The 22,965-nt window shown below is 35.3% G+C and overlaps 1 protein-coding gene and 1 long non-coding RNA gene across 4 annotated transcripts; one reads left to right on the forward strand and one right to left on the reverse strand.

Moving 5' to 3' along the window:
• Positions 1-65: 65 nt before the first annotated feature.
• Positions 66-16,341, reverse strand: LOC101509373 (uncharacterized). 3 transcript variants are annotated; one of them, XM_004492152.4, is made up of 10 exons: positions 16,181-16,341; positions 15,884-15,995; positions 15,253-15,352; positions 14,269-14,412; positions 13,390-13,448; positions 12,039-12,106; positions 11,905-11,956; positions 1,981-2,154; positions 853-1,452; positions 66-537 (listed from the first exon to the last, which is right to left on the reverse strand). In XM_004492152.4, the coding sequence occupies exons 1-10, from the start codon at positions 16,186-16,188 to the stop codon at positions 322-324; spliced, it is 1,533 nt and encodes a 510-aa protein (XP_004492209.1). In that variant the 5' UTR covers positions 16,189-16,341; the 3' UTR covers positions 66-321. The 3 variants fall into 3 exon arrangements, with proteins under 3 accessions (XP_004492209.1, XP_073222298.1, XP_027188585.1); XM_073366197.1 differs by lacking the exon at positions 14,269-14,412; XM_027332784.2 differs by lacking the exons at positions 15,884-15,995; positions 16,181-16,341 and having other exon boundaries at positions 15,149-15,283.
• A 1,834-nt stretch (positions 16,342-18,175) lies between these two features.
• Positions 18,176-18,761, forward strand: LOC140919865 (uncharacterized). The gene is made up of 2 exons (XR_012162446.1): positions 18,176-18,322; positions 18,489-18,761. It is a non-coding gene; the product is annotated as an uncharacterized lncRNA (long non-coding RNA).
• Positions 18,762-22,965: the final 4,204 nt, after the last annotated feature.

Consider the following 22,965-nt stretch of genomic DNA (forward strand, 5'->3'; position numbering starts at 1 on the left):
CCTTTCAAAATCTTTTTAATACTTTTTACATAATTTTTTAAAGAAATTCTCACTAGTGTAGTACATTTTCAAAAATTAAAATCATTAATTAAACTTAATACTATCTAATTTATTATATATAAAAATTATAAATGACAAAAAGACTAACAAACTTCCATCTATTGTTGCACAAAAACTAAACAAGGAAAAAAAAAAAAAGAACCAGTGTTGCTGAACCTTTGGCCAAAACTTATTTTGATCGATGCATAATAGCAACATAAAAAAGAATTCGCCATATGCAAAATGCAGTCAAGCAATGACTTTATATTGGAATTTCTCTGTTTAGAAGAAAATGGGCAATTTATTCTCCCCTGAAGCATAAGAAATTATGCTTCTCTTGAGGGGTGATATATGGTTTGCACCATTGAAGGCTGCAGCTCGCAGAAAATTTAATGGTCCAAAATCAATTGAGTAAGCTTTTTGGAAGCCATCAAGTATCGCCATCATTGTAACATTTGCTGGTTTCCTCTCCGCTTCGTACTTCTTTAATAAATTTACCTGCAGACAAACATAAGACAATGAAATAACAATTCCATTTTTAGAAAAGAAGGGGAGAGAATGAGGAATTTTTTAAAACATATAGTATCAACCCTTCAGATCGAAGACATGAACGATATTTGAAACGTGTCGGTGTCCAACACTAACAAAGCACTGACACATGTAGTTACAATCATTACTTTCATTTTTTCAAATTTTTATCCGTGTAAGTGTTTTGTTTGGTGTATGTATATATGTTGGTGCTTCATTGCTAACAACCCTCCAATGCTTTAATCTTATGAATTCCATGAAATAAACATAGGAGACATAACATACCTCTCCAATATCAGATCCCAAAGCAACTCCCTCTGCAATAATTCTTGATAGAGTAAATGCATCTCCAAAACCCAAATTAACCCCTTGACCAGCAAGAGGATGGATCGTGTGAGCTGCATCTCCTATTAGAACTACATGTTTCGATGCATAGGAATTTGCATGCCTTAAAGAAAGAGGAAACACCATCCTTTCAGATGCCAATCTTATTGCTTTTGGAGGAATTTCAAAGAATTCATTAGCTGATAAACTTGCATCCATTTTAAGCCAAGAAAACATGTCTCGAGTTCCTAATGAGCTTGACGTAGGATGAGGTCCATATCCATAATCTAGAGCAGAATTCACATCCTTCAAAAACATTTCCTCGGTGATTGATGTGCGGTTCTTGGAGTCTGTTGGACTCATCGTCCAAACAATATTGCTAAATTTGTCACCCATGGGTAGAAGTGCAATTGGACCTGTAGGTAGAAACCGTTGCCATGCACAATGATTATCGGAAGTATGCTCAACCGTGCAGATTATTGCATTCTGAGAGTAATTCCATCCAGTTGTTTTGAATCCTGCTAATTCCCTAACACGTGATTTTCCTCCATCAGCTCCAACCTTCAGAACAAGCATATATGTGATTAAGCGCCAATTGTAGTATATTAAAGTTTAAATATGTAATTGGTCTCTACAAATATACAGTTTTAGTTTTTAGCCCCTCCAAAAATATTGCTTTTTGTCCTTTCAAATATACAAAAGTTTCCTTCTGATCCTTGTTTTATTTTGGTTATCAAATTTGTTCATATTGAAATTTATCATTGTAATATATAAAATATTTGATTTTAGTCCCTTATATGAGTTACATAAGAACTAAAACGAATATTACACATGTCAATTCCCATAAAAACAAATTTGACACGAGTCAATATAAAACAAGTAGCAAGAGCAAAATTTGGTGTAATTACTTGGATGAAAAATAAAAATTTACAGAATTAAAAGCAAAAAATTACATTTTTGTTGGTATCAAATATATATTGAAACCTATATTAAATTGTAACAATCGGACAATTGCTAACGAGCCTCCAGATATGATTTCGTCATTACTTGAATTATTGCAACATAACAGGTAGACAAATTTTAACTTACCACCAACTTGGCATATATGTTACTGCCATCACTAAGTTGCAGCTTTGAACTATGACCTTGAGCGGATAATGGTTCTTTGGATGGTGAATTCTCCTCCACCTTAGACATAGAGTTTGAATTCAAATTCATCGAAGTTAACTTCAATGGATAAAATGTTGTCTTGAAATCAGAATCCTGTCAACAAGTTTGTAGATCTTAATTTAACGTAAAAGTTGTGGTTTGGAATAAAATATTCTACTCATTGAAAATATAATAAGCTTAGTCCTTCATCGAGAAACCATCGAAGCAGCCAAAAAATATCTAAAATCAGTGACTTAATGGTGCTGACATTAAAACATATAAGTGAAATGGTACAATTATATAAAAATTCTAGAAAAGCCAGGGACAAGACAGTATTGCATCTCAATAACATTTTACGTAGTACTAGCAAGCTTACTATTCAGACAGTATCTTGGAACATAGTAAGAAAATTAGAGAAAGAATATGAAAAGATGAGACTTCCTATTTAATCCATTAATATCACATGAAAATGAGCCTAAAATTGGTACTGAATTGCTTAAAGATTGATTCTTGGCCTTGTGAATATATAATAATAACTGTACAATCAGAATCCCTTGATTACGAGGATTAAATCTGGTAAGTACAGCCTATAAGGTTTCCTTAATTACTAATTAAATAAGAAGGAAAGAAGGAATATTTACATAGAGGAAACATGAGAAGGTTATCCCTGATTCCTTTGATAAATGAGGAAATATTTCAACAGTATTCTTAATTGGTGATTGCGCTCTTGTAACATGGCTCTTCCTACTCAAACAAAAACTCTAATGTCATCATTGTTATCCCCAACTTCCATTCAAATATTCAAAATCAATTTATGGTCAAGGTAAAACAGTTTAGAATAGAAAATGCTAGGAGAGACAACTTCAATAAAATGTTGTCACTCTACTTTAACTTACAGGACATCATCTATGACTAGTATTGTGTTAACACAAAATAGGGGGTAGCCGAGAGGAAAAATGGACACTTAATCGAGTACTAATCAAGCTTTACCCTTCTAAAAGATGTTCCTAAATCTTATTGTGGAGAGGCTGTTTTTACTGTCTCGTACATAATAAAATAGACTTCACTAACATATGCTATACAACAAAAGCCCCATAGAGGTTGATAGAAACCACAATTTTATTGACTAGGATTGATGAGCTCTGAAGCTTTTACAATGCTGGAAATCTGAAAATGCAGAAGAAAAAAAAACTAAACCAGAGTTCTAAGAACTCCTAAACCAGAGCAAAATTGCTCCTAACCAGAGAAAGAATTCTCTAATTAATTTTTAGAATATTTTCTGAATATCTTTCCCTCTTCCTATTCCCTCATTCTTATAACATAAAATAAATGACATTATTAATTAGCTTTTATTCCTTTCATTCATCCTTCTTAAAACTGAATGTCTTTCCCACTTCCCCTCTTTAATGGAATATCAGTAGAATAAGAGTCATTGTTACTAGCTTTTATTCCCTCCATCCATCATTCTAGAAACTGAATGTGTGTGAAGTGTGTGACTTGGTTGAGTGGGCCCCACTCTTTGGACCCTCATTCCTCTTAATTTGCGGTATTATATCATTGCCATCCACTTCAAAATGAGCCTTGTGCTCAAGGCTAACATTAAGACATTGATTCTGTACAAGACTTCCAGGTTCCCAGCTGATGGTTTCCTTATTCCCTTCCCATGTTATGATTTTTCTTGGCCTTAGTATATTCGTGGTAACAACATTAAGTTCTTTTTTCTGATTGATTCTCCAATTCTCCGGATTCTGACACTGCAGCTTCACAGTTTTCCCCTTCCAGTCCAAGCAAATTGCCATTTCTTCTCAATCAAATAACACCTTGCCTAACTTATGCAGCCAAATCACTCCCAAAATCATGTCCTCGCCTTGTAATTCCACTATGTAAGCTTCAGCAGTGGTCTGGAACCTTCCAATTTGAATGTCAAACTTTCCACACTTCTCTGTTATGGCCACACTGTAACCGTTTCCAAATTTTGCGTTCGTAACTGGGATCTGTTCTACTGGAAGCTGCAGAACTGCAGCCATTTGAGAAGTCACAAAATTGTGAGTAGCACCAGTGCCCACCATCATCGTGCCTGATATGCCCTTCACGGTACCTTCCAAACATAGGGGAAAAGGGAACCAATTTCGAGCTCTGCTTTCCTCTGCTATTCTGAACAGCATCGCAGAGTTGCATCTTACTGCAACGTCTTCCTACCCTTCCTTCAATTCGATAGCTAGGAATTCACCGGCATCGTCTGTCACTTCATCATCTCCCAGAATTACCAAACGCAACTGTTTTTCAGCACACGGATGAAGAGGATGGAACCTTTACCCACATCGAAAACAGAGGACAGAGGCCTCGCGCCTTACGATCCATTAATTCAGAATATGGAAGATGCTTAGTTCTCCGATTGCAATTTTTGTGGTTCCCCCGTGGCTCCTCATTGCCATTTGTTCATGTTTGGTACAGATTAAGGTTGCCTCCTTGCATGCTTAATTCCGAGTTAGGATTTGACCCAGTTAGAGTATTTCTGGGTTGGTTCCCCCAGAACTTGCATTTCCCTTGTTTGGGCCTGGAAAAAACCCAGTCCAGACCCATTTCTATTAGTAAGCCCATTACTTCCTTCTCTTCCCCCTTTCCAGTTTCGCGAACGACCTCCATCTCCGCTTCCTCTGTAATTCAACATGCCCCGTAACTCTGTTTCAACATCACGAGCCAATTTCATCGCCTCCACACAGCCAATTTCATCGCTTCCACACGTGTCTTAGGGTTGAAGGTCCTTACTCGCAAACGTACCTCTGGTTGGAGGCCACCCAAAAAATACCCAACGTATTGTTCTTCGGGGAGACGCATAACCTGGAAAGAGAAATATTTGAAATTTGAAATGTACTCTTCCACATCTCCAGTTTGTTGAAGTTCAATTTTTTGAATGGATTATCGCTCTTTCTTACTCCATATCTCTCAATCAGCGCTTCCTTCAACTTTAACCATGTGAGATCATCCTCCATTTCACATAGAAGATTAAACCAATGAATGGTTGCTCCCTCCATGCTAATTTTCGCCAAACGAACCTTCACTTCTTCAGATATTCCTTGTACTTCAAAATATGTCTCTGCTCGCATGATCCACCCCACTAGATAGTCACCATCAAATGACGGCAGCTCCACCTTCTTCACTGCCATCTTGTATTCCGTAATTGGCTCCTCGGTTATCTGCGACATCCCAGGTGTAGGCCGATTCAACAGTTTATAATGTTCTTTCCCCCCTCTCATGCTATCCCTATCCTTTATATAACTACCATTCCCCACTAACATACTAGCCACATCAGCAAATAAAACCAACTTCCGTATTAAACACATTCGTTGGGCTTAGACCCAAACCCAGTACCTAACACTACCAATCTATACAAAAATAGCCTTGTCCTCAAGGCTGGGATAAGGAAAATGGCTTGAATACATTTTATCAGTCCTAGTTAGTAGCAAGGCCATGGCATGAACAATTTGCAAGAGATCAAGGAATTTAGGTACAAGCAGTTTCAACAAAACAACCAATGTATTGAACTGTTGAAGATCCCTCTCTGTACTGTAATAGTTGCAAATTACGTCTTTGGCCCCAGGATCCCACTGTTGGAAGCATAATGACTCATTAGAAACACTAAGTCTAAACAATTCTTGTTTGGAATCCAATTTATATCCATTCTTTGGTGCTAATGCCTTTGCCATTTCTACTGTTTCCAATACTGCCACGTTTGCAACTCTCAATAATAACAAATGCTCCCCCAATGTTACTGTTGAAAATATATTTATATTTATTACATATCATGTAAATAGGGATAATATCTCTCATATTTATTTTTGTATTTATTGCCTTGAGCCTATATAAAACAGACTCCGTTGTGTAGTTCAGACACACGGTTTCACCATATGTCTCTCTCATTTTCTCTTATTCAACATGGTATCTAGAGCCTATTAAGAGAGACAACCCTATATCGTGATTACCCCGGGACCCACTGTCCTTTGTTGCTTGTCGTTCATTTTTTTTTCCAGCAAATCAGTCCCCTGTTCATTGCGCGACACTGTTCATCGCACGCACTATTCATCGCGTGGTACTGTTCATCGGAAAAAAAAAAAAAAAAAAAAAAAAAAAAAAAAAAAAAAAAAAAAAAAAAAAAAAAAAAAAAAAACTGCTGGTTTTTAGGTAACTACTTATTGATTATGGCTACTTATGAAGATTTTCTTCGGTGGAGAGAGTATTGTCAGAACTCGAGTTCCGCTATTTCCGCCGCACAAAGTGGTAATTCACCTGTTTGCATCTTACCTTCTCATAGCCCATGGATTCTCGATTCTGGTGCATCTGATCACATTACTGGTAATAAGACTCTTTTCTCCTCTCTCACAACATCTGGTTATTTACCTAGGATAGTCTCAGCCAATGGTTCCCAAACACAGTCTCAAGGGATTGGCACTGTCCAAATCCTCCCTACTCTGTTAGTTAAATTTGTCCTTTATGTGCCTGGATGTCCATTTAATTTAATTTCTATCAGTCGATTGACTCGTTCTCATGACTGTGTTGTCACATTTACTAATTGCAATGTTACTTTGCAAGACCGAATATCAGGACGACAAATTGGTGTCGGATGTGAGTCTAATGGTCTTTATTATCTCTCAAACCCATCAACAGCGTGCCCTACCACATATTCTCCTCTTACTATACATGCTCAGTTAGGTCATCCGAGTCTTCCCAAACTTCAACAATTAGTACCTAATCTAACCAAATTATCTAGCTTAAATTGTGAGTCGTGTCAATTAGGGAAACACACTCGTAGTCATTTCACTGATCGAACTAATAAACGAGCTTCCTCCCCATTTGCTTTAGTTCACTCAGATGTTTGGGGTCCCACTCGTACTATTTCCACACTTGAGTCTAGATATTTTGTTACCTTTATCGATGATTTTTCCCGTTGTACGTGGTTATTTTTAATGAAAAATAGGTCTGAATTATTTTCTATTTTTGAACAATTTTATAAGGAAATTAAAACTCAATTTGGTGTATCCATTCGCACTTTGCGCAGTGATAATGCCCGTGAATATTTGTCCCATCAATTTCAAAATTTTATGACCTCTAACGGCATTCTTCATCAAACATCTTGTGCTCATACACCTCAACAAAATGGGGTAGCCGAACGCAAAAATCGGCACCTTATTGAAACCACTCGTACTCTCCTTCTTCATGGTAATGTACCATCTCGCTTTTGGGGCGATGCTGTTCTAACGGCGTGCTATCTTATAAATCGCATGCCTTCGTCTGCTCTTGATAACAAAGTCCCTCACTCGATCCTCTTTCCTGGTACCCCTCTTCACTCACTTCCTCCTCGGGTCTTCGGATCTACATGTTTTGTCCACAATCTCACTCCTGGTCTTGACAAACTTTCAGCTCGATCATTAAAATGTGTCTTTCTTGGTTATCATCGGTCCCAAAAAGGTTATCGTTGTTATTCTCCTACTCTTCGACGATATCTCATATCGGTTGATGTCACATTTTTTGAGTCTGTTACATACTATGAGTCGCTTCCTGATCCTTTGTCTGCAACTATTCCTCTGGACCTACCAAAGTCTATTTCACCTTCTCTTTTACCATTAGAGCCTATTACGTATGCCCCACCTGAGACACCTCCTGTGGCCCCTCCCACTGTCCCACTTGAGACTCCTCTTGTTGATCCTCCAACTGTACAACCTCTTCAGACATATCGTCGTCGTCAACCACCATCGGTTGTACATGTCCCTACACCTGTTCTTGATACCGAGGTCACTCCAGACGCTCCTTCACCGCCACCTCCTTCTTTATCGGATCCGACCCTTGATATTCCTATTGCTATTCGTAAAGGTATACGTCCTACTCGTAACCCATCCCCTCATTACATTGGCTTGAGTTACCATCGTCTTTCTCCTTTGCATTATACTTGTTTGTCTTCCCTGTCTTCTGTTTCTATTCCTAAATCTCCAGGTGAAGCTTTATCTCACCCAGAGTGGAGACAAGCAATGATTGACGAGATGTGTGCACTTCAGAGTAGTGGTACATGGGAATTGGTTCCTTTACCGTCGGGAAAGTCTTTAGTAGGATGTCGTTGGCTTTATACGGTGAAAGTTGGTCCTGATGGTAAGATTGATCGTTTTAAAGCTCGTTTGGTAGCAAAAGGGTACACTCAAGTTTTTGGCCTCGATTACAGTGATACTTTCTCCCCTGTGGCTAAGATGGCCTCTGTTAGACTACTCCTCTCTATTGCAGCCATCAGACATTGGTCTCTACATCAACTTGACATTAAAAATGCTTTTTTGCATGGTGACCTTGAAGAAGAAGTGTATATGGAGCAACCACCTGGGTTTGTTGCTCAGGGGGAGTCCTCTACCATGGTTTGTCGACTTCAGAGGTCTCTCTATGGTCTTAAACAGTCTCCTCGAGCTTGGTTTGGTAGATTTAGCACAGTAGTGCAACAACTTGGCATGATTCAAAGTGAAGCCGATCATTCTCTTTTTTATCGCCACTCAACCCAAGGGTGCATTTACTTGATTGTCTATGTAGATGATATTGTCATAACTGGTAGTGATCAACAGGGCATACTCCAATTGAAACAACATTTATCTCATCAGTTTCAAACTAAAGATCTTGGCAAGCTCCGCTACTTCTTGGGTATTGAGGTAGCCCAATCTAAGGACGGCTTAGTAATTTCACAAAGAAAATATGCAATGGATATTCTTGAAGAGACATGTTTGTTGAATGCCAAACCGGTTGACACTCCTATGGATCCAAACGTTAAACTTCTACCTAATCATGGGGAGCCATTTTTAGATTCAGGGAGATACAGAAGATTAGTTGGTAAATTAAACTACCTCACAGTCACCCGTCTAGACATTTCTTTTGCAGTCAGTGTGGTAAGCCAATTCTTAAATTCTCCTTGTCAAGAACACTGGGATGCTGTGATACGAATCTTGAAATACATTAAAGGTGCTCCAGGAAAAGGTCTAATTTATGAAAACAGAGGACATACTCAGATAGTTGGTTATTCAGATGCCGATTGGGCAGGCTCACCTATTGATAGGCGATCCACTTCTGGGTATTGTGTACTTGTTGGAGGAAACTTAATATCTTGGAAGAGTAAGAAACAAAGTGTAGTTGCAAGATCTAGCGCTGAAGCTGAATACAGGGCTATGGCATTAGTGACCTGTGAGCTCATTTGGTTGAAACAGTTACTCAAAGAGCTTCAATTTAAAGAGGCAACACAAATGACATTAATATGTGATAATCAAGCAGCATTGCATATTGCCTCTAATCCAGTTTTTCATGAGAGGACCAAGCATATTGAGATAGATTGTCACTTTGTAAGAGAGAAGATCGAATCAGGCGACATCACCACTAGTTTTGTTAATTCCAATGATCAATTGGCAGATGTATTCACTAAGTCTCTGAGAGGTCCTCGAATCAGTTATATATGTAACAAGCTTGTTGCATATGATTTATATGCTCCAGCTTGAGGGGGAGTGTTGAAAATATATTTATATTTATTACATATCATGTAAATAGGGATAATATCTCTCATATTTATTTTTGTATTTATTGCCTTGAGCCTATATAAAACAGACTCCGTTGTGTAGTTCAGACACACGGTTTCACCATATGTCTCTCTCATTTTCTCTTATTCAACAGTTACCAAGTGTTTCATAACAAGAAAAATTGCAAGCATACTCCAACAAGGACATGAAAACTTATTGGGTGCAACTACTATCCTTTTAATCAATGGTACAATTTTGCTGCTTCTAAAAGCACATGGTTGGCTTCCAAAGAAAAGATAATTCCCTACATGAATACCAATAGAGTACATCCCCCAGTATCCCAAAATGCCAACAATTCTCTCTTTATTTTGACTAATGATATTCGTTCTCATTTCATCAGAAAGCCAGTAAGGATTCAACTCAATCATCAAACTGAACTGATAACCTACTAGGACAAGTGAATCAAAGACTCCAGGATATTGTAGGGCAATATTAATGAAAGGTGTAAGGATTGAGATGGCAATGAGTGTGAAGAAGCAATTCCACTGCACACCATATTCACTCACATGTACCTCAAGTTCCTCAAGTAATGTAACTGTTGTTGTCTTAGTCTAACATCTTAAACATTTCTTTCAATCCAACAATTTCTTCTTCAGAGAGATTTTGTGCAATAAATCTAAGAGCCATTTTCTTGAGCTTTTTTCATTGCTGTAAACTGCTTCAAGTGACTCAAAACTGCAGACTTGAGAGGCTTGTCCAGGCTGCTCCATGAACCTCAAATATCTCTTGCTCCAATTCACTCCAAAATAGAAGCACCTTACTTAAGATAATGTACAAGATAATACCAGCACTCCCCACATCTGTTTCCAGGCCATAAAACTTGCATAGAACATCAGATGCAATGTAAAAGAGACTTCCAGCATTAGCGGAAAGCACACTTGTCTCTGTAGTGGCACTCCTATTATCCACTTGTTTGCCATCAGTTAGGACAAATTTCATCCAATAGGCTTGCCGTGTGGAGGACATGCACAAAGGAAGATGCTGGAATGGAGGTTTGTAAAATTTCACAATGGGATGCATAATACAAGCCAATATCAAATGTCCAATACCCTTTTAAACAGCCCCTAAATGAATACCCTTTTAGTCTATGAGAAATGCAAATTGAAGCATGGAGGGGACTGAATGCCCTTTTAGTCTATGAGAACCGTGAATTGAAGGCTGAAGCATAGACTAGTCCAAGAGTTTGAGATAAAGGAGATGGGAAAAATCAAGTATTTTCTGGATATTGAAGTTGCATAATCTACGCAACGGATTTTCATATCTCAACAAAAATAAGTGACCAATTTGTCGGTAAAAATACAAAAGATTGGACCTAAATCAGTCACTGCCCTAATGATAAGTTGGGAGATGCTAAAAAATAATCATTCATTGACAAGAGAATGCACCAAAGGTTGGTACTTAAGCTCATATACCTTGCTCACACTAGGTCACATGTAGCATACTCCTACTCGATGAGTGTTAGTGAGTCAATTTATGCATGACCCGTGAGAATCTCACCTTCAAGCTACATACCGGACACTGAATTACTTGAAGGGAAGTCTTGGGAAAGGAATTTTGTTCAAGAAGAATGGTGCTCTAGGCATAGAAGCTTACACCGGTGTTGACTATGCAGCATCCCTAGTGGACAGAATATCAACAACTTCTGGGTATTTTGGTGATGTGAGGTGAAGGGGAATAAGCACAAGGCGGTGACAAAATCATCAACATAATCAGAACTTAGGGCTATTTCCCAAGGACTGTGTGAACTACTTCGGCTGAAGATTATCCTAGAAGATGTAAGAGTCAAATTGGAGGGTCCTATGGAGCTCTATTGTACAAGAAGTCAGCTACCAATATTGCTCAGAGTCCTGTGAGCATTAAACATATTGAAATTGATAGGCATTCAATAAAGAAAAATTGAAGGTGTGTATGTCCTGTGTTCCATCAAGATAACAATTAGCTAATGTTCTAAAAAAGAGGCTGAATAGTTCAAGATTTCATGACATTATATCAACGCTGGGAATGGAAGCTTGAGGGGAAGTGTTGAGCTGTAAATATTGTAATATGCTGCAAAAAGATTAGGAGAACCGGTTTTGAAATCCTTTAAATTACGGGATTTTAATTTGGTAGTTATTTCATTTTGTTTCCTCTTTTGCCCCTTTATAGTATTATTATAAAATGTTGAGTATTATAAGTTCAAAGTCAATAAAAATAATTCATATTTCTTCTCATACAGTGTTGCATCGTAATCAACCATGCACTCCATATCACAGACTGACAATATGAACAATACCTTTATGCATGACAATAAGGCACTATGAAGCACTTTATTCTCTGCTACACACCTGAGTTATCAAGTGTTTGCAATTAGTAATTTGATAACTGCTTTCAAAGAGATTTGCTTTACTATAACAGATTCACACTTACCCTAGAAAGTCTTTATTTACATCTCTTGAATCATATCTAGCATACCCAAAACCAGTATAATCCCAGACCTGAAGAAAAAAACATAACAATGTAATTTTGAATAATAGAATAATCAATGTAGTCAAAGGAAAACGGCATCCTTAGAGCATATGGAGAATCTACTACATTTAAGCAAGCAGTACATGAAAAACACTTGTTTAAATGAAATTAGGTGCTTATATTAGGAAAATAATTAGTATTACACGTTACAGCTTACAACCAACAACAAGAGCCACCAAACATCAAATTATTCTGTCTTTGTTGTGAAAGATTGTTCCTTTTTTCACGTTAACATAGGAATATGATGGAAGATATTTGGCTGAAACTTTAGGGTTTCAACTTAAGATAAGGGAAAAGGAAGATAGTGATAAAATTAGACTGAAAACTCATTTATAAATGGAATGTGACATTATATGATATCCTAGTATTCCTAATCACACTACTAATAAGTAGATCAAATAGTAATACTACTAGTGAAAGCTCAAGCCGACAAAAAATAACGCTATTAGCTAAGGGTGAGAATAGGTCACCGATTTGCCAAGGACCTATGGCCTAGCGTGCATTGCACCTAGCCTGACTAAGATCTATTTACCAAACAAGTTAAGCCTATACTTTTTAAAAGGCCTATTTTTGGCTAAAGCAGTCAAACTTTAGAATTTCCCAAAAGCCTTTTTATGTCTGAAGAGGCCTAGCTAATTAAAAAAAACTATATTAGGTTTGGGAAATGGGCTACGCTTGTTTCAGGTAGCCTAGCCTAACCATTCCACCCCAACCAAAAACCTAATATTTTTTAACATACATTACAATCTTTATCATAAAATATGATAAGAAAGGCATTTGGTTTTTAAGTTTTTCAGTAGTGAGGCACAAAGGTAACTATGCACTAGAAAGTCCAAAATGGAGCAAATAGCAAGAACCTGACGAAAGGGGTCTCACATAAACCATGAAGAGGCAAGAATTCCTCATGCACCTTGCCTTAGCCTCTTTGGTTCAGTAAGGGTAGAAAATGATTAAATTTTTAAAATGAATCCTTTCACTTCCTTTATGTTGGACATAATTATTTACTATTCGTCAGGCTTGTGATGGAGATCCAATCCACAGATTAGCAAAGATCATTATTACAAGATTTCATTTTTCGAAATATACATAAAGTTTATATATAAACTGAGAGAATAACATCTATGTGAACAACATTCAATTCAATTTCCCTAAATAACTCCCAACTTTGCACTTTGAGAACTCATATCAACCATTGAAAATATATAATTGTTTAAAATTTAAATCACTAGAATGAACGAGAAAGAAAAATTACCTGCATTTTTTTAAAATAAGCATGTCTATTTTGCTCAACATATTTCCAAGCACCAGCATCTGGAAATAGATTAGGTATCAAAAGGACATTAAATTTGATTAAAGCAAAATTTCACCATGTTGAAGCAACGGGACTCATCAACCAGGGTCTAATTACAACTTGTTATTTGCATTTTATGCCAAGAAAACCAGTAAATTATTAAAAGCTCAATGTTGTGTTTCATGGCTAATTTAATTATACCTTTGATAATCATTTAGATGCATGAGTTATGACTGTAAATGTCAGTTTAGTTTTTCATACATATTAGTTGTTCCACTTGTATTTTGCTGTCATTTAGAATAGATAATATAAATAGGCTTATAAAAATTAATATAAGTAGAATTTTTTAAAGAAAAATAATGTGCTTTATTTTTCAAAATAGTTATGTTATGCATATGCTATGTTCTATTCTCTATAGAAATACCATCTACTAATTGCTAAAGTGCCTTAATCACTATTAATACGCTCCCTTATGCTTTAACCAGTTTGCCATAATTCATTACACAGATTTCGCCAAGTTAGAAGGGAAACAGTTTTATGGAAAATTATGGTTTATACAAATCTTTGGGGCATTTGACCAGTGGAATGAACTCATACGTGATAGTGTCACTCATCCCATTAAATTCACAGTTCAAATAGGAAAAGACAATATTTGTTGCTTCTCTTTGGTGTTCTATTCATGGTATTTCGGGAAAGTTGCCATTTCTGCATGTAGAAGGATTTGAATCTTATCCTCTGCATAATTTCACTTCCCTCATTTTCTTTCATAAAATTTTGCGCTATTCTGTTTTAAGAAAAAGTGCAAAAAAGAAAAGAGATTTTGAAATTAACACAGGATACCTTGGAGATATGATATAGAAGCAGGAGTTACTGTACTGACTCTAGGATCAGGGGGGTCTTCCTTTTTGATACACAAGCCACTACCTAGAGCTGGATTGCTGTCAATAATCGCCACACTCAACTGCTTTGTCATCGGCGTACTAGCTGGAAAAACAAAATAGTTGGCCAGATTTTTTGCTTAAATAGATTTGTGCATCATAAGTAATACTCTTCAGCATCATCATCATAAATTAGGTAACTATTTGTTTTCAATGTATGTTTGTCCTTTTTTTTTTTTTTACCATTTCCACCTCCTTCCCTTCATCCTACCTTTCCCCTTTTCAATACTGCCTTCTGTTGCTAATAAACATTTAAGTAAATTGAATTCTTTGAAAATGCAGATAGTGCAAGTAGAAATACTTGAATAATTTGTTATAATGAATGACTACATCTGACTGCTTAGTGCATATTTGGATTGACGGTGAGTTTGATAGAACCACAGAGGGCTACCGCGATTTTTGCAAAAGCTACACTTTGAAGATTCAACAAAATCAGTGTCACCATGATTTTGCTAACAAACCGCTAATCCAAACATACACTTAGTCTAATAAAGTGGTGATCACAAATATCCTAGCAGAGCATATGATGTGGTTCGGAACACACTGAAACTGGCCATTCAGAAGGCTATATAAATGACCAATATAGTATCCAAGTAGGTAGTATTCAAATTTAACCATGTAATAATAATGAAACACATTCTCAAATATTTTATGGTTTTGGAACATGAAACCATTCATTGGTTTGTTGACCTGAGAAAGGGGTAGCTACGTGCAGATTAACAAGATTAAACTCTGATGATGACGACATGATTAGTTAAGGATGTTTGCTAAATCATACCTACCTAAATCAATCCATTCCCATGAGTTATGTAGATGATGGCAAGATACAATATATTGCGTTCTAGTAAAAATATGACTCCGACATACACCGATTGCAAGAAGATACCTAAGAAACAAGCTAAAGCCATGCCAACCATGCCTCCTCCAACAATAGCAATATCATATTCTGGAATAATTTTGTTAATAATTGGCTTCTTCTCATGCTCCTGCATATTTCAAGAATGCAAATAATACAATTTTCATTTTCTATTCTAGCAGTAAATCATTATCTTTCAATTGAAAATGCACAAAGACATAATAATAGTATGGAAGAAGAAATGATAATAGACAAATGTTATAAAGAAGCTGAACACCAATAACCCTCACCATGATTCCTTTAACCAATGTAACAATAGTAAACTACGAAACATAAAACTAAAAATCAGAACTCAAACTGTTTTACATGCCTAAAAGGCTACAATCCACCCCAAAAAAGTGGAGAAAAGGATAGTATCATAATGTCAGATAGTTTTTCCTTTCATTGTGGTCGATATTAACCCCCACAGAGCTTGTTCAGGGTGATTGACACCAGCTGCTCAACTTAATAGTAATGACTCTGGTCTGTGTTGAATCCCCTTTTGAATCTAATTTTCTACACTAACACCTTTACATGTCAATTTTCATGTAAACCTCCAAAACATTAAAAAAAAATTATGAAAACACAATTATTGATATGAAATATAAAGTTATTTCCTTACATTGGAAGGTAATATACTAGTGGAACCATCAACTTTCATAACCTCAGAAGAACAAAAATACTTCCTTGGAATTTTCAGTGCACAGACATTTGAAACAGTCTTCTTTATTACCCTGTTATATCAGGAAATCGCATTCACAGGAAGAACAAAAATTAAGAATTAAGAATTAAAAATTAAAAAACAAAAGTCCATTGAAAACACAAAACATTTCCATCACAGAGCCTAATACGAGAAAGAGGGGAATTTGATTAAAAAAATTGTGGCAAAAACAAGAAGATTCAGAGTAGTGAAAAGTACCTGTTCATTGTTTGAAGAGAGTAAGGGAAAGAAAGAGGTCAGAAATGTGATTGCTTTGTTGAGTTCGTTGCTCGATTCCAAACCATGCGAGGAGGTTTATGCTGTCACCGTATACAAATTCAAGTAGACGTGTATGATTCTGATGTGTTCGTCGAATTTCCCTTTTATTTTATTTTATTTTGTGGAAAAATCGATTAGTTTTTCTTGTACATAATCATTTTGTTTTGGATTTAATTCATATGTATAATAAAAAGAGTTTTAAGACATGCAATCACAAATGTTAAATTATTAAAAAATAATTTAACTGTTTTAAGTTTTTTATTTGTAGAAAGAAATTAATATTATTAAAATCACACACAGTTAAGAGATTTTAAATTTAACTCAAGAGAAAATATTTAACCTAATAATTTATTTTAATATATTTAATGACATAAATCATTCAATGGATTTAATATATACAAATACTTTTTTACTTAATAAGCACTCAATTTTCTTCGCACTATAAAAAACAAAAACTATTCAATGAGTTACATTACTAACTTTACATCGTTACATTTCAACAACATTATTTTAGAGTTAAATAAGTTTTTGATCCTATAAATATATCATATTCTATTTTTAGTCTTTTAAAAAATTTCTTTAAACAATTGTCTCTCAAATGTTTTTTATTAATAATTGTAGAATCAAATTTTGAATGATTTTTTTTTAGAAATGTTTAAAATATTAAAAGAGTCTATTTTACAAAATTTAGAACTTTTTAACAAACGAATAATTAAATATGAGTTTTCAAGTGTCAAAACTTTGACAAGGATTCTTATAATATTATAAATATGCATGTAAAAAAATCATTCAAAATTTTTTACAATATAAATAAATTGATTTAAAAGTAGAAACCAAAATTATTAGTGGAAATTTTTTGAAGGACTATTGTTTGAATAAATTTTTTAAAAATATATTTATAAAAATAAAAAACTTATTTAGCATTTTATTTTATACAACTTAATATGTGGATCCCACAAAAAGTGAAGAGAGATATGGTGCTTTACCGCATAGATGCTTAATTAGCTTTGTGGTAAATTGGGGAAGCAACGATATCGTGGATGCCCTTAGGAGTCTACAATGGTGGATTTCCTAAATGTGTATGGCATGAAATTCACATGTATACATCCTCATTTTTATTTATTTAATAATAGTCTTAAATACTTAACCACTCCAACTCAACACTTCTAAAAAAAATTATTAAATGAGACTCATTAATAATTTTATATCATTATTTTTCAATAACAATAAAAAAAGTTACACATTATTTATCTTTTTGAGTGGAGTCTTTGCATCATGGAGGAAGGAGAGTGTTTATAGAAGGCTTGGTTTCTAATAGAAGTGATTCTTAATAAGGAAAAATAAGGATATCATCTCCCATCAATGTTGCGCTAACAATATTAATCAATTAATCTTAAATTAATTCTATGTTGCATTAATTTATATGTTTCAGTAATGTAAAAACTTTTTACATTATTAGTTAAGTGGGTTTTTTAGTCGATCTTCTTTATAATTGGTTAATTATAGATCAGTATTTAAAAATTATCAAAAATTCTAACGACGATAATATTATTTAAAAATAATAGCTTGTGACCCTCACTACGCCAGAAATGACATTTAACAGCGCCCATTTTACAGCGCTTTCTAAACACAAGCGCTGTTGTAATTATATTTTAAAAATAACGGAACCTATTACAGCGCTTTTTATGTAAAGCGCTGTAAAACAAGCGTTGTAGTAGGTCATATAACGTTTGCGCATCACGTTATAAGGATTTTACAGCGCTTGTCAAAAAAGCGCTGTAAACGGAAGCGCTTTCGTAAATGTGTTACAGCGCTTTTTTCACAAGCGCTGTAAAACACATCCGCTTTCATTGAATTTAACTACCTATTACAGCGCTTTTTTCACAAGCATTGTAAAACACATGCGCTTTCATTGAATTTAACTACCTATTATAGCGCTTTTGTAACAAGCGCTGTAAAATACATCTTTCAAATAATTATATACGTTGGAAACCCTCATATCCTCTACATCTTTCAAATAATTATATACGTTGCGAACCCTAATATCCTCTACGTACTGTGCGGCCATCTACGTTGTCTAAGGTATTTTTTACACATGATCTGTTCTGTTTTGAAATTGTCAAAAATTGTCAAAAACTCATACCACATGATCTGTTCTGTTTTGAAATTTTTAGTTGATATTGGTTTCTTTTTGAAACTTGTTGATATGTTTTGAAAGCTTATTATTTTTGTTACTGCATTTATATAGGTGGTATAATATGGATAGGAAATGGATTTCAGCCAATCGATTGTCAAAAGAGTATGAAATTGGAGTGAAGGAGTTTGTTGAGTTTGCAGTGAAGAATGCAAAAGATCCAAATAGAGTAGTTTGTCCTTGTTTAAAATGTTGTTTTGGAAAACGTGTTAGAGAAGATGAATTAGAAGGACATCTAGTATGTAATGGAATTGATCAAAGCTACACATGTTGGATAAGACATGGTGAGAAAAAAAAAAGGAAACATTAATTTTGAGAATAGTTCTACATATGCTTCAACTGATTTCGATACAGATACATATGAGCCGGACCGAGTTGATGAGATTGCAAAAGCAGTTGAAGAAGATCTTCGAGATTGTCCTAAAATGTTTGAAAGTTTGTTGAGTGATGCAGAGAAAGAATTATATAATGGTTGTACTAAATTCACAAGACTGTCAGCGATATTAAAGTTGTACAACTTAAAAGCGAGTAATGGATGGTCTGATAAAAGCTTTACGGAATTATTAACACTCATAAAAGATATGTTGCCAGATGATAATGAACTTCCCAGTCGAACCTACGAGGCTAAACAGATTTTGTGTTCTATTGGAATGAGTTACGAAAGGATTCATGCGTGTCCTAACGATTGCATTTTATTTCGAAACGAATATGAACTACTTAAGGCGTGTCCGAAATGCAATGTCTCTCGATATAAGAAGAAAGAATCTACTCCAGCAAAAGTCGTGTGGTATTTTCCTATAATACCAAGATTTAGGCGCATGTATCGCAGTGAAGAAGATTCAAAACACTTGACATGGCATGCAGATGAAAGAATTAGAGATGGAATGTTTCGACACCCTGCAGATTCCCCACAATGGGCAAAAATTGATCACGAGTATCCTGAATTCGGGATAGAGTCAAGAAATCTAAGACTTGCACTTTCTACTGATGGAATGAATCCACATGGTCTTCAAAGCATCTCACATAGCACGTGGCCTGTGATTTTGGTAATATATAACCTACCTCCATGGTTATGTATGAAGCGTAAGTTTATGATGTTGTCTCTGTTAATTTCTGGACCCAAACAACCGGGGAATGATATCGACGTATACTTGACTCCTCTAATCGAAAATTTAAAAAGTATGTGGGAGACAGGTGTGGAAGTTTATGATGGGTATAAGAAAGAATGTTTCAATTTAAGGGTTATGTTGTTCGGCATAATTAATGATTTTCCAGCATATGGTAATTTATCAGGATATAGCATTAAAGGTCAGTGTGCATGTCCTATATGTGAAGAGAGTACAAATTGGATGCGGTTGAAACATTGTAAGAAGAATGTGTTTCTTGGACATCGTAGATTTTTACCTTATAGTCATCAGTATCGTGGGTGGAGAAATGCATTCAATGGAAAATCAGAGGAAGGTAAAGCTCCTTTAGCACCGACTGGATATCAAATACTTGAAAAAGTACAAGGTTTGACCAATAAATTTGGCAAACCTTTTGCGGGAGAGCTGGTGAAAACTGGGTGGAAGAAAAAGTCAATTTTCTTTGAATTGCCATATTGGAAGTCATTGTATGTAAGACATTTCCTCGATGTGATGCATATTGAAAAAAATGTATTTGAAAGTGTTATTGGTACGTTACTCAATGTTCCAGGAAAGTCTAAAGATGGCGTCAATGCAAGATTGGACTTGGTCGATATGGGAATAAGAAATGAACTGGCTCCAGTAAAGAAAGGAAATCGCACATATCTACCTCCAGCCGCTCATACTCTATCTAGAAAGGAAAAAATTGTTTTATGTAAATTTCTACACGAAGTTAAAGTTCCAGAAGGATACTCTTCGAACATTAAAAATTTGGTTTGTATGAAAGACCTCAAGTTAAAAGGTTTGAAGACCCATGATTGTCATATTATAATGGAGCATTTGCTACCAATAGGTATACGTTCCATTTTACCTGAAAAAGTTCGACTAGCCTTAACTAGATTATGTTTCTTCTTCAGGGAAATTTGTAGTAAAGTGATCGACCCTCAGAAATTACCGACATTGCAGAGGGAAATTGTTGTTACTTTGTGTGAGCTTGAAATGTATTTCCCACCATCGTTTTTTGATATAATGGTTCACCTTACTGTTCATCTGGTTAAGGAGACACAACTTTGTGGGCCAGCTTATATGAGATGGATGTATCCGATAGAACGATATATGAAAATATTAAAAGGGTACGTAAAAAGTAGAAGTCGACCAGAAGGTTGTATTGCTGAACGATACATTGTTGAAGAGGCTGCTGAATTTTGTACTGAATATCTGTCCAATGTTGAATCCATAGGGCTTCCCATGTCTCGTCATTCGGGAAGACTATCAGGAGAAGGGATAACTGGAAGGAGACTACTGACTATATCAAGGACAGAATGGGAGCAGGCACAATTGTATGTTCTGCACAATGATGATGAGGTTCAACCGTATGTTACAATACACATTGATCAGTTATCTCGTTTGAACATGAATAGGAATCAAAATTGGATAACTCGAGAGCACAATCGAAGTTTTGTAACATGGTTAAAAAATCACATAATGTCAAAATTTGATATAGACCCCGGATCAATTTCAAATAGATTGAGGTGGCTAGCAAATGGTCCGAGCTTACATGTCTTTTCTTACACTGGTTATGTTATTAACGGCTACACATTTTATACCAAAGAACAAGATGATCAGACCACTATGCAAAATAGTGGAGTCACTCTCGTAGCTGAAGCGATGCATGTCTCAAGTGCAAAAGACAAAAACCCAATATATGCAAATCTATCATATTTTGGGGTTATCGAGCGCATATGGGAGTTAGACTACACAATGTTTCGTGTTCCCATATTTGGTTGCAAGTGGGTCGATAATAATAATGGCGTTCGGATTGATGAGTCAGGATTCTTGCTTGTCGATTTTAATAGGGTGGGATACAAAGACGAGCCTTTTATTTTAGCGTCGCAAGCTCAACAAGTGTTTTATGTCACTGATCCTTCTAATGATAAATGGTCTGTTGTCCTATCGACCAATAAAATAAGTGATGATAACAATAATGATGAAGATGTTGGTAATGATCTTTTATTTGCAACATCACAACAACCACATGAAATTGATTCAACTGATGATGGTTTATATCTTAGAGATGATCATGATGAGGGAATTTGGATTAATCCATCGTTTCGTATTGTAAATGGACAAACAAATGTGAATGTCACCAGGAAAAGAAGAAGGGCATCTTAATGTATATATATGTTTAATTGTTTTATATAAGCTATGCATGTAATCTGAACTGTGTTATTGTAAATATGCATGTAATCTGAATTGAGTGTTTTATACTAAGTTCTGATTAATTTATTTTCTGATTAATTTATTTTCTGCTTATATTTAGCTTGATTTGAGTGTTTTATACCAAGTTCATGTAACAATGAGTGTTTTATATTTAGCTTGATTTACATGAACTGAACTGAATATAAATTAGTAATTTACATGAACTGAACTGAACTGAATAGAGAGATTCTCTTTTGCTCAGTGCATATATATATATAGATTCTTCAGAATACTCATTTCTAATAATTCATCATCTCCTAAAGTATTGTGATAAAGACAATGATAACAATATTTTTAATCCAATAAACAATGATAAAAATGTTTTTAATGTCATCCCAACCCAAATAAACCAAACACAAAAATAAAATAAAGAGACATTTTACAGCGCTTATCTTAAAAAGCGCTGTAAAAGATCCTTTTAAAAATAAAATAATGAGTGTTTTATACCTTTTACAGCGCTTTTCACACAAAGCGCTGTAAACGACTCTTTTGAAAGTGAGTAAAAAAGACATTTTACAGCGCTTATTTGACAAAGCGCTGTAAAAAAGCTTTAAAAATAATATTCATCAGACACCTAATTTCTTCAAACACCTTGTACGCATCATGGGAATCCAAAAAACATCAGACACAAACCCATTTCTTCAAACACCTTGTACGCATCATGGGAATCCAAAAAACATCAGACACAAACCCATTTCTTCAAACACCTTGTACGCATCATGGGAATCCCCAAAAACACCAGACACAAACCCATTTTTCGCAACATGGCAATGATCCTGAATACCAATTAAGTTTCGATTTAAGAAGGAAAGAGAATGTAAAGAGATAAAAAGGGTGTTGAGGTGGAGATTGAATTGTGAAAGAGTAAGCTTTGATGTTTGTGAAGAAGATGCATAAAAGGAGAAGAGTTTGGTGAAGAGGAAGGGATTTTTGTGGTGACCAGTTACTACTATGTGGGTTTTGCATGCATGTTGAGCTTGTTTAAAAAATAACATAACATAACAAAACACAAAAACAATAAGGCCTTTTACAGCGCTTATTTGGAAAAAGCGCTGTAAAAGAGCCTTTTAAAATTAACATAAAGAGACATTTTAGAGCGCTTATGTGGAAAAGCGCTGTAAAAGGCTTTAAAAAACATTCATATAACA

This window comes from Cicer arietinum, chromosome 3 (assembly GCF_000331145.2).
Source record: "Cicer arietinum cultivar CDC Frontier isolate Library 1 chromosome 3, Cicar.CDCFrontier_v2.0, whole genome shotgun sequence".
Taxonomy (NCBI): domain Eukaryota; kingdom Viridiplantae; phylum Streptophyta; class Magnoliopsida; order Fabales; family Fabaceae; genus Cicer; species Cicer arietinum.

What these genes read in the sequence shown, in the direction of transcription:
- LOC101509373 (XM_004492152.4), bottom strand. An exon ending in CTTATTTTAAAAAAATGCAG is followed by an intron (nt 12,107 to 13,389) that starts GTAATTTTTCTT and finishes TTTTTTCTTCAG; the next exon opens with GTCTGGGATTATACTGGTTT. An exon ending in CCTTATTGTCATGCATAAAG is followed by an intron (nt 2,155 to 11,904) that starts GTATTGTTCATA and finishes ACTTGTTGACAG; the next exon opens with GATTCTGATTTCAAGACAAC.